General features: G+C 41.5%; 1 protein-coding gene across 1 annotated transcript in view; it reads right to left on the bottom strand.

The window, feature by feature from the left end:
* The window catches only part of LOC129709574 (CUB and sushi domain-containing protein 2-like), a 48,589-nt gene extending 38,559 nt beyond the window's left edge, over positions 1-10,030 (bottom strand). Inside the window, exon 1 of the mRNA XM_055656023.1 lies at positions 10,009-10,030. Within this exon, the coding sequence (XP_055511998.1) occupies positions 10,009-10,030 (22 nt within the window). The remainder of the gene's footprint in view (positions 1-10,008) is intronic.
* Between the last annotated feature and the right edge of the window lie 2,520 nt (positions 10,031-12,550).

Here is a 12,550-nt window from a genome sequence, read left to right as displayed (position 1 = left end):
TGCCATGGAGTGCTTCATCTAATACCTCCAGTTAACTTTGAGATCAATGTGTTTATGAAGATATTAAAGGATGACAAACTGCACCGGATATACAAGTAGATACCCGTTTGGTTTAGTCATATTGGCATCATGTTCAGCAGAAACATTATGGGCTGAAGGGCCTGTCCCTGCGCTGTACTGTTCTATGTTCTAAAACATTATCTCAGGCTCTCTTCCCACACATGCGGCCTGTCCAGCACTTAATATTTTTATTTAGCTTCCAACATCTGCAGTTTGTTTGATTTTTGATAGTGTGGCGATTAGAATATGGTTAATAATCAGGTTAGGGGATAGTAGTCACGTGGAGAGGTTTGGAAGACTTTATTTCCTCTGAAGCACAAGAGGTTGAGGGCAGACCTGATAAAAGTATACACAATTATGTGAAGAATAAAGAGAGTGGACGATCATGTTCTTTATCCCAGGCCGGAAATGTCCAACACTAGAGGGCATAGCTTTTAGGTGAGAGAGGGAAATTCTTAGGAAGTTGTGCAGGGCAAGCTTTTTTTTTTTTTATTTTATTTTTTTTTTTTTAGACAGAGTGGTGGTTGCCTGGAACATGCATTGTGGTTGAGGCAGATATGACAGGTGTTTTTTAAATTGCAAAATGGCTTTTAAATTGCAAAATGGATTTGTAGGGGGTGGAGGGATATTAATTACCTGCAGGCAGAAGTGATTGCTTTATCTTGGCAATATGTTTAGTGTGGACATTGTGGGCCAAAGGGCCTGTTTCTGTGCTGTGCTATAGTATGTTCAATGTGCTATATTCTTGTGACATCATTGAAGTTCCTGTTAACCAAACTATTTTGTTGATAAAAGTTACATTGAATCAGATAAAACTATGATTGGTCTGGTAATTCTGGCCAGCAGCATACCGACACCAATGGCAAAGTTACAGACAAGGAGAATGTTTACCTCATCCAGATTCAACAAAGACGGTCTTACAGAAAATTCCCACTTGCAGACTCAGTGGTAGGCCCTTGCGCCATGATGTTACTCAAGCTCATGGTAGAGCTTCACCACAATCAGCTGATAAAGATTTGACTTTCAAAATTGTTCTGAAGCATTTCACAACTAACCAAAATTAACAAAACTTCAAATAGAAGTGATTTCAAATGGTCATGTAATCCAAATATATCAACATTTCCTTTAGTTCTATGCAGATATTCACCTCCATTGCAATCAATGAATGAAAAATCCTCACTACAGGCTGTTCATCACTAAAAGCAGTTTTACCAAGTGTTAATGTTGGGGAACTTGCTGCAGCTTTGTGCTCTGCCATTGGAATCACAACCAGCCGTAATAGGCGCACAATTAGGCCATTTAGCCCATCAAGTGTACTCCAACCATTCAATCATGGCTGATCTATCTCTCCCTCCTAATCCCATTTTCCTGCCTTCTCCCCATACCACCCGGTACCTGTACTAATCAAGAAATAAGCATCAGAGTGCAGTTAGAGAGTGGCCAGTGTGAAACTGCTGGCAAATGCAAGACTTCATACTCACATGCATATTTGCAAACATTTGCAAACTTGAAGACTAATAATTGCTTCAAAATGAGTTTTGATCATTTTGCAAATAATCTTGGACTTCTCACAATACTCTATTGACATGCCAGCAGCTGCAAGTAGAATTGTCAACATTCCATGACAAAATCCAGCCCATTACGTGCTCATCTGGTAAAATCACAAACTGCAGCTACTGAGTCTAGATGGTAATTCATCATGAAAATGCACTGGCTCGCCAGATTCCCATGAAACCCAATAACATCATGTCATCTGTGACATAAAAAATGAAATCAGTGAGCCACATAATAATACTAATTCTTTTTCTAATTTATGTTCTCCTCACACAAAAGGATGCTGCATCTTTTCGTCCTTGAGGATCACGAGTGATTAGAAGACAGCAGTGTCACAGACATATTGTTGGTATTTTGACATCCATGCCCTCTAAAAAAAGGCAATCAATATACCCAGTTGACAGCTTACTTTATTCTAATCCAGTCACGAGTCCCTATAAGGTATGTTATCCATAAAATCTCTCTATACCTAGATGTAGACAATGTTGGAGGCTGGTATAATGATTGGCTTTATGTTGTTGCTGGCTGTATGGCAGAATACACAAGAACAATGTAATATGCATTGTTTTACCCCAAGTTTTTAACCAACGATTATTTTTACCTCCTTCCAAACATGCTCAGAATATTGAACAATTATTTTGAGAGTGGCAAGTCTAAATAAATATTATACATTTGGCAACCTGTACAAATGGTTTTAAAGATTCCAAATTATGTTAGAATGCAATCTTAGACTGTCACAGATCATAATACAGTCAAATTCCAGTAATCTGTTAACTTCAGACTATGGTGCTACCCAATGGGCATATTTTTAGGACCATTGGAAATTACTCCTATTAATACACCAACATAGTCATAAAAGTAGAGTTATGGAATCATACAGTCATCCTAGTGCACTAGTCTCACCTGCCTGCGTTTAGCCCATATCTCTCAAAACCTATCTTATCCATGTACCTGTCCAAAGTTTCTTAAACAGGTATTTAATTTACTTTTTTTAGATGCTATACAATGGTATAATAAATGTTTGAAAGAATAGAGTTTAAATGGTCCCCAAGAAACAAAATCCACCAATAGACTTGAAGGCAAGAACGGAATCTTACTACACGAATGTGAGGACAGGGCTCGGGTGTATTCGAGTGTGTGGGAACCGAGGCCTGCTGAGACAGCTGATGATCTATTGGGATTTCCAGACAATTGAATAGCATGTTTTTGGAGTTTTATGGTAAAATGTGTACGGGATCGTAAGGTAAATAATAAGTTTGCTTTGTTAGGATTCTCCGCACACATCTTGAATGATTACTCGCAATTCCTAGTACACATTCATTGAAATAAAACAGGAAATTAAAAATAACATGATTTAGTTAGTGCAGGAAATATATACCACAACCCAAGAAAAAATCTGTCTGAAATTCGAAATCGCATAAAATACATGGGGAAACAAAAAGGAAATGAAGTTTCTTTGAAAGAAATAACACATGCAATGCTCAGCATTCACAAACATCCTGAAACTTCTGTTGAGATCAGCACCTGCATAGAGCTCACATTTATAGCTGGGTTTACATGAAATAAAGTTGCCACTGAAATGTAATTTCCCTCATCAAAAGGGTCAAAGTTATTGGGAGAGGTTGAGTAGGCTGGGTCAATAGACAATAGAATAGACAATAGGTGCAGGAGTAGGCCATTTGGCCCTTCGAGCCAGCAACGCCATTCAATGTGATCATGGCTGATCATTCCCAATCAGTACCTCGTTCCTGCCTTCTCCCCATAGCCCTTGACTCCGCTATTTTTAAGAGCCCTATCTAGCTCGCTTGAAAGCATCCAGAGAACCAGCCTCCACCGCCTTCTGAGACAGAGAATTCCACAGACACAGGAGCACAGAAGGTGATCTTAGAGGTTTGTAAAATCATGAGAGGAATAGATTGGGTAGATGTACAGAATCTCTTGTACAGAGTAGGGGAATCGAGGACCGGAGAACAAAAGTTCAAGGTGAAGGGGAAAAGAATGAAGAGGGGCCTGAGGGGTAACTTTTTCACACAAAGGGTGGTAAGTGTATGGAACAAGCAGACAGAGGAGGTAGTTGAGGCTTGGACTCTCCCAACATTTAAGAAACAATTGGACAGGTACGTGGACAGGACAAGTTTGGAGGGATATAGACAAAGCGTAGGCAGGTGGGACATGTTGGCATTTGGGCCGAAGGGCCTGTTTCCACACTGTATCACTCTACGAATCTATGATCAATCTCACTATCAGTTGGTTAAGAAAATGTGGACATTTTCAAATATCAAGGGTTGTGATGGTACTTTATTGCTGTATCTAAGCAGTTAAATTAATTTGCTTATAGTCGAGTGACAATCCAACTATAGGGGGGAGGGGGAGGGATCAGCCATGATGAATGGTGAAGTAGTCTTGATGGGCTAAATGGCCTAATTCTACTCCTATTCCTTATGGACCTTATAATTAGCATTATTGTAGCCATTGCACAAGTAAAAGCAATATGGATATTTCTTGAATTCGCAAAGCATGTTTCTGATCAATTTTGTTGTTGCTGTAACAGAGCACTGGGATAGAAACTGGTTCTGCTCCCCATTCATAATATGTGCACTTAAATAGCACCAATACACTGAATTCCACCTGCTTCTTAAAGGACAAAATCACAATAATGGATTTTCTAATCAAGGGTGACACATTTGTGCAATGTTTTTGCTGACTCTTGATGGAGACGAACATAGTGCCTCAGGAGCTTAAGAAATCGGTAGGATCCAATTTTTGGATGCTTGAAGTTTTAATTGAAATTACATGCCAATTAGACAGCCTTCAAATATCGAATCAGTCACTCTTTGTTTAGTGGTTGCAACATGACAAATAAGATGACATGCAGACATGGGTTTTGCTGCACTGCTCTGCATGTTTTCTTTATGCCATGTTGCATTCTGACCAACCATCTACACATAAGTGCATCCCATTGGAATTTGTATCCTGTTTGTAAAGTACAATTTTTGAAGCACGACAGAGTTGGCTGAGATGTTTAAAGATAAGAAAATACACCAAAAATATTAAAATAAAAGTAACCTCAAGTGGTAGAAATATTAAAAAGCATTAAAATGAAATAATAAGTGCTTTTCATCCTCTCATATTGACTTTCAATGGATGAGAAACAATCAAATAATGATGAGGTAGTTCTTGTACCATTCAAACCTGCAATAAAGCTGAGGGGCTAGATGCAAAGTACATCCCCCCCCCCCCCCCCCCCCCCCCCCCCCCCCGTCAGACCTCCACTGTTCCACTTATTAATGAGCCAAATGCAGAGCAAGAGGTCAGGTGCAATGGCAACTGACCTCTAGCACATCTCACATTTGACTACTCACGATGGCCTCCGAGTTAAGTTGAGCCGTCGACAACAGATAATCAACAGTTCTCAACAATATCACCGACTCAGACAAAGCTAAGTTACTTTATATTGCAGTCATAAAGCGAGTCATAAAACGGCCCATCGGCCCAACTCATTCATGCTGACCAAGATGCCCCATCTAAGCTTGTCCCATTTGCCTGCAATTACCTCCCTGGCAGCTCATTCAATGTTTCTTTATTATCACATCACATATCAAGGAACCGTGAAATTATTTTTTCCATATAGATCAGTAAGTTTAGTGCCTTAAGTGCAATCCTCAATTAAGTACAGAATGTATAGAAAAAGCCTACATAGTCCATATGCAAGAGTCGCCAACTTTGGCACCATTTTCAAAGTCTCAGCTGCAGCTGATCACAGAGGCCCATTGCAACCATCGCCTCCCTCCAGATCGTCCCTCGAACCGCTGACCCTCTTGCTTGGTCACCTTCAGCCGTTGTGTCCCGAGGCCACCGCCTGCAGCCGACCTGGAGGGCCTGTCTGGATCTTCTGCAGTGCATGGCCTGTTGTGAGCTTCCATATACCCAACACCTCCTGAGTGAAAAGGTTGCTCCATAGGTCCCTATTAAATCTTTCCTCTCTTTCCTTAAACCTATGTACTCCGTTTGTTGATCCCCCTACCCTGGGTAAAAGACTGTGCATTTACATTATCTAATCCCTTCATGATTTTATACACTTCCATAAGATCACCACCTTAGATTCTTGCACTCCAGGGAACAAATTCCTAGCCTGTCCAACCACGCCAAATGTGGCCAAACCAAGGTCTTGTAACATAACATCCCAATTTCTATACTCCAATACCCTGCCTGATGATGGCCAATGTACAGAAACTGTTCTGTACCATCCAATCTACCTGTGACACCACTTTCAGGGAACTATGTGCCTGTACTACGATCCTTCTGCTTGAATATAACATGTTGCACCATTCACTGTGAAGATCCTGTCCAGGTTTAACTAAAGATGTAAGGATTGGATATTAAAATGGGCCACACCTCCAGGGAATGGGCTTAATTTGTGTATCTCTAATATTTAACACTTCAAATATAATCCATCTCCAACTCTTCCTACACTTTGATGATATATCACTGTACACAGAGGGTGATATAGATGTACAAACATTGAATGGATTGCTTGGTCTTCCCAGAATTGAATGTATCATTTATCAAACATGAAGAAAATTTGTTCAGAGAGAAATAGTTTTTCTCTTCTGGTGATTGTGAATAAAAAATACATCACTCTTTGCAGCTACAGAGAATTATTTTTACTGACGTTGTTTAATGGGATGGGATTTGAAACCCATCATTTTCTGTTCCGCCAACTCATGTTGAGGGGATACAATACACAAAAAAGCAATGCACTGCTCCAACTCAGTTTATCAGTTTAGTTTATTGTCACATGTACCGAGGTACAGTGAAAAGTTTTTGTTGTATGTTATCCAGTCAGTGGAAAGACAATACAGGATTACAATCGAGCCATTTACAGTGTAGAGATACATAAGGGAATAACGTTTAGTGCAAATTAAAGCAATCAAAGTCTGATCAAGGATAATCTGAGGTTCACCAATGAGGTAGATATAATTTCAGGACTGCTCTCTGGTTGTGGAAGGATTATTTAGTTGCCCGATAGCAGGTGGGAAGAAACTGTCCCTGAATCTGGAGGTGTGTGTTTTCACACTTCTACATGTTTTGCCTGATGAGAGAGGAGAAGATGGAGTGGCCAGGGTGTGACATCCTTGATTATGCTGCTGGCCTTGCTGAAACAGGGAGAGGTGTAAATTGAGTCAATAGAAGGGAGTTTGGTTTGTGTGATGATCTGGGCTGCGTCCCCATTTTGCTGCAATTTCTTGCGGTCTTGGATGGAGCTGTTCCCAAACCAAGCTGTGATGTATCCTGATAAAATGCTATCTATGGTGCATATGTAGAGATTGGTGAGAATCGTAGGGGGACATACCAAACCTCCTAAGCCTTCTGAGGAAGTAGAGGCGTTGGTGTGCTAAGTCGTTCACATTCTTAGAAAGACAATTTGTAACATTTAATGACAAAGACTTTGCTGTGGAGAAAAGGGTGCAACATAAGTGTTTGATGAAATATGCTAAATTATTGATAGATAACTGTCCTGCACAATGGGGTGCCAAGTTTGATGTTATTTTTAGGATGTAGGTTTCACCAGAAAGCCAACATTCACTGCCCATTCCCAAGTGCACCTGAGATGTGTGGCCTGTTGGGCCATTTCTGTCTCAGCTGCAATGCTGGTGGGTCTGTAATCACACGCAGGACCAGAACAGTTTACAGACGGTGGACTTCCTCCTCTGAAGAACAATAGTGAAGTGGTTGAGTCGGAAGAAAGGTACCAACCGGTGACACTGTCTGTCATTTTCCACCACAGTTGCTGCCTGACATGTGGCATTTCTCCAGCTATTTGTATTTTTAACAGAACAGCACAGGAACAGGCCCTACATGCCCCAATGTCCGTGCCGAATATGATGCCAAGATAAACTAATCTCACCTGCTTGCACAAGATCCTTTATGTGTCTATCTAAAATCCTCTTAAACGGCACTGTCATATCTGCCCCCACCCCCAACAGCACGTCCCAGACACAAACGACTTTGCGTAAACATCATACGCTGTGCATCTACCGTAATCTTTGCCTTCTCACCTTAAAGCTATGCCTCTCATCTTTGACATTTGGACTTGAGGAATAAGCTTAAGATTGTTTACCCTATCGCTGCCTTTCATAATTTTATACTTATTTTAGGTCTCCCCTCAATCTTTCTCAAGATGCCATCAATTGCAATTTCTCGAGTCTGAGTCTAGGATAATTGTTTTTCAGAACAACTCCAGATTATTAAAATATTGCACAATTATTAAAATTCCACAAAATGGGTGTGATTTCTGATTTCCAAATGGTTAGTCTGTGTTCCTGGGTTACTTATCAGAATGGCAGGCAGTGACTAGTGGGGTACGGCAAGGCTCAGTGCTGGGACCCCAGCTATTTACAATATATATTAATGATCTGGATGAGGGAATTGAATGCAACATCTCCAAGTTTGCGGATGACATGAAGCTGGGGGGCAGTGTTAGCTGTGAGGAGGATGCTAGGAGGCTGAAAGGTGACTTGGATAGGTTGGGTGAGTGGGCAAATGCATGGCAGATGCAGTATAATGTGGATAAATGTGAGGTTATCCACTTTGGTGGCAAAAACAGGAAAGTATATTATCTGAATGGTGGCCGATTAGGAAAAGGGGAGATACAACGAGACCTGGGTGTCATGGTACACCAGTCATTGAAAGTAGGAATGCAGTGAAGAAAGCAAATGGTATGTTAGCATTCATAGCAAAAGGATTTGAGTGTAAGAGCAGGGAGGTTCTACTGCAGTTGTACAGGGTCTTGGTGAGACCACACAGGGAGTATTGCGTACAGTTTTGGTCTCCTAATCTGAGGAAAGACATTCTTGCCATAGAGGGAGTACAGAAAAGGTTCACCAGACTGATTCCTGGGATGGCAGGACTTTCATATGAAGAAAGACTGGATAGACTTGGCTTGTACATGCTAGAATTTAGAAGATTGAGGGGGGGATCTTATAGAAACTTACAAAATTCTTAAGGGGTTGGACAGGCTAGATGTAGGAAGATTATTCCTGATGTTGGGGAAGTCCAGAACTAGGGGTCACAGTTTAAGGATACGAGGAAAGTCTTTTAGGACCGAGATGAGAAAATTATTTTTTACACAGAGAGTGGTGAATCTGTGGAATTCTCTGGCACAGAAGGTAGTTGAGGCCAGTTCATTGGCTATATTTAAGAGGGAGTTAGATGTGGCCCTCGTGGCTAAAGGGATCAGGGGGTATGGAGAGAAGGCAGGGATGGGATACCGAGTTGGATGATCAGCCATGATAATATTGAATGGCGGTGCAGGCTCGAAGAGCCGAATGGCCACTCCTGCACCTATTTTCTATGTTTATACCATCATTTAACCATGTCCCCATTAACCATTTCCCCATTAGTCACAATCAATTTAGGTAGCGTTTCATTGAACTTATTCATGTTTTAATAAATCCCTATATATTGTTTTCAAATTTAGCAGTAAATTCAGAGGAAATGTGAATTATAACTTGTAGCTGACAAAGAAATTTCAAAAGCAAATTGAAATTATTGATCTATTGCAATTTAAGACTCAAACCCATGATTTCCATGAATGAGAATACAGTCAAGGGTAAAATTCACTTTGAATGTAATCAACAATTTGACTGCTGAAAATTTATTTTATCCAGATAAGAATTGGGAACATTAATTTTGAAAGATTGATAAAATCTTATATTTACTGTACAAGGTGATAGATTAATATTTTGCCAAGTAAATGTTTCCAGTTTATGAATCACATGGTTTCAGTTCTTGATACATTAAGATCCTAGCTCCCAGTGAAAGCTTCAGATGAGTTCCTGCGCTGGGAGATGATTCATCTGCAGAGGATACCGAGCAAGAAATGAATGAGATGACATTTCAGTAAACTGCCGTTTTTGCCTACTGCTAATTTTTCACGGAAAATTTTGCACTGCCAAAGATTAGATTGTTAAAAGTAAAATTGACTGATTCTGTTCCCTACGTGTATGTGGGCTTCCCGACATTCATGTAGGTAATTCCAGTTATTTGTCACGCACATGTCCCTGATACAGTATTGTCCTTTGGATCATAAGATCATAAGTGATAGTAGTAGACCTAGGCCATTCGACCCAACAAGTCCACTCCGCCATTCAATCATAGCTGATCTATCTCTCCCTCCTAACCCCATACTCCTGCCTTCTCCCCATGATGTGATGATTGAAACGTACAAAATTCTTAAGAGGTTCATCATTATTCTGGATCAACAATCCTCTCTTGCAAATCAGCTGCCAACTCCACCAACTCACTCACAGGCCACATACCAACCTTCCAATTTCCCAAATTAGTCAGACCCTTCCAAACGAGGCTTCCATCTCCAAGTATCCAGATTCTTACCCTGCTGATCCTTAGCCGTCATGCTCGGTTCACATCCACATCAGACCCTCTGCATGACGAACCATCATTCCAATCCTGGGGTCACCCCAGAGCCAAATCTTTGCCCCTTCCAGCCATAACCATTGGCCCGACCTTGGTCACAACTCCCACTGATGGTACGGAAAAGCCCCAAATTCTTCTCACCACTTCTGCAGTTGTGTGCACAAGAACTTTGCAGTCAATATTTTGATTCATCCATCTAAACTGCCAGAGGCAACCACTATCAGAGTAATGATGATAAACATTGGTCTTTTTTTTCTCTTCAAATTTTAACCAATAAAAAACAAAATAAATACGCTAGATTAGAACAGAAGGCAGTGGAGGCTAATTCACTGGATGTTTTCAAGAGAGAGTTAGATTTAGCATGTAGGGATAAGGGAATCAAGGGATATGGAAAAAAGGCAGGAACGGGGTACTGATTTTTGATGATCCTCAACGATCATATTGAATGGTGGTTCTGGATCAAAGGGCAGAATGGTCTACTCCTACACCTAGTTTCTATCTGAGATTTATTCAAAAGAATATTTCATGCAACTTTGAAGAAACCAGACACTTCCTCTTAATCTGGGGCAGAATTTACCCAGTTCAGAAAATCCACACAAGAGGGGCTGAATTATACTCTACATTGGCATTCACCTCTGGGGAGGTTTCCTGCATTGACATGAATCATTTATGGCTGCTCAACTCCCTTGCCTTTGAGACAAGAGAGCAGCAGCTTTGACATATAGTAGAACCTACCTCTCTTCCCACATTTGGCCTGCCCAATGATTAAAAATGCTTTAAAAAGTTGAAAATGTAGATAGATTTGGTAAAGACATTCATAGCAATAAAAAAAAATAAGACAACTGCAGATGCTGGTCCAAAAAAAATCTGAAAAAAAAACCGCACAACTTTACTTACTTTTTGAGTAAAGATCGGTTCCTTTTTCAAATGAAATGGGGTCATGTGAAATATGGCAGAGCTGATAGCCCCAAGGTTGCCCAGGCATTCCCTACACACTTGTTGCCTGAGTTTCTCCAACAATTTTGATGAAGTGCAGCAACCCACACTACTTCATTACTGAGGGAACCTCTGTAAGACTCACTGCCAAGTCCATTAACAAACATAAAGGTCAGCTGCAGCTCCTTTACAGAACAAGCTGACCAATTGACTTAAAGTAGGGTTCAAGAAGGAACTGCAGATGCTGGGGAACAGGAGAGAACAGGTAGTATTAGCAAGATTGAGGATAGGACACACCCACCTGAACAGCACATTAAAAATGTTGGGAAAACACCCTACTGGGATGTGTGAGGAATGCCATCAGCTGGAAACAGTTCAGCATGCTCTAGTTGCATGTAGAAGATATGCAACAGAAAGAAGAGTTTTGATCAATGAAATGAAGAAAATTGGAATGACAGATATATCAGAAAAGAACATTCTAGAGTATGGAGGGGAAGGAAAAGGAGTAAATTTGTTGTTTAATTTCTTGAGGGCCTCTGGCCTTATAAAAAGGATATAAAGTAAAGACATGAGGACTGTGGAGTGAAGCCAGAAGGTGGCAGCAATGCAACATTGTGGATGCCGGCTGCCGTAAAACTCCAAAGAAGAAGAAGAAGGGGTTGGACAGGCTGATGCAGGAAGATTGTTCCCGATGTTAGGGAAGTCCAGGACAAGGGGTCACAGCTTAAGGATAAGGGGGAAATCCTTTAAAACCGAGATGAACTTTTTTTCACACAGGAGTGGTGAAAACTCTCTGCGGGTAGTTGAGGCAGTTCATTGGCTATATTTAAGAGGGAGTTAGATGTGGCCCTTGTGGCTAAGGGGATCAGGGGGTATGGAGAGAAAGGTACGGGATACTGAGTTGGTTGATCAGCCATGATCATAACGGCGGCGCAGGCTCGAAGGGCCGAATGGCCTACTCCTGCACCTAATTTCTATGTTTCTAAGAAGAACTGGGGGTGGGGGGTACACAAAAGTGCTGGAGAAACTCAGCGGGTGCAGGAAAAAGGAGCAAAGGAGGTGACGAGGCCGAAACCCTTCTTCAGACTGATGGGGGGGGGGAAGATGGGGAGGACAGCTCGAGGGAGACAGCTCGAGGGTTAAGGAAGGGGAGGAGACAGCAAGGGCTAGCAAAATTGGGAGAATTCAATGTTCATGCCAACCGGACGCAAGCAACCCAGGCGGAATATGAGGTGCTGTTCCTCCAATTTCCAGTGTTGTTCACTGTGGCAATGGAGGATTCACAGGACCGAGAGGTCGGATTGGGAATGGGAGGGGGAGTTGAAGTGCTGAGCCACCGGGAGTTCAGGTAGGTTATTGCTGACTGAGCGGAGGTGTTCGGCGAAACGATCGCCCAACTTCCGCTTAGTCTCACCGATGTAAATCAGCTGACATCTAGAGCAGCGGATGCAGTAGATGAGGTTGGAGGAGATACAGGTGAACCTTTGTCGCACCTGGAACGACTGCTTGGGTCCTTGAATGGAGTCGAGGGGGGAGGTGAAGGGACAGGTGTTGCATTTCTTGC

This window comes from Leucoraja erinacea, chromosome 26 (assembly GCF_028641065.1).
Source record: "Leucoraja erinacea ecotype New England chromosome 26, Leri_hhj_1, whole genome shotgun sequence".
In the NCBI taxonomy this organism is placed as follows: domain Eukaryota; kingdom Metazoa; phylum Chordata; class Chondrichthyes; order Rajiformes; family Rajidae; genus Leucoraja; species Leucoraja erinaceus.
Note: the sequence above shows the minus strand (reverse complement) of the source record. Positions and strands in the feature narration are given on the sequence as shown.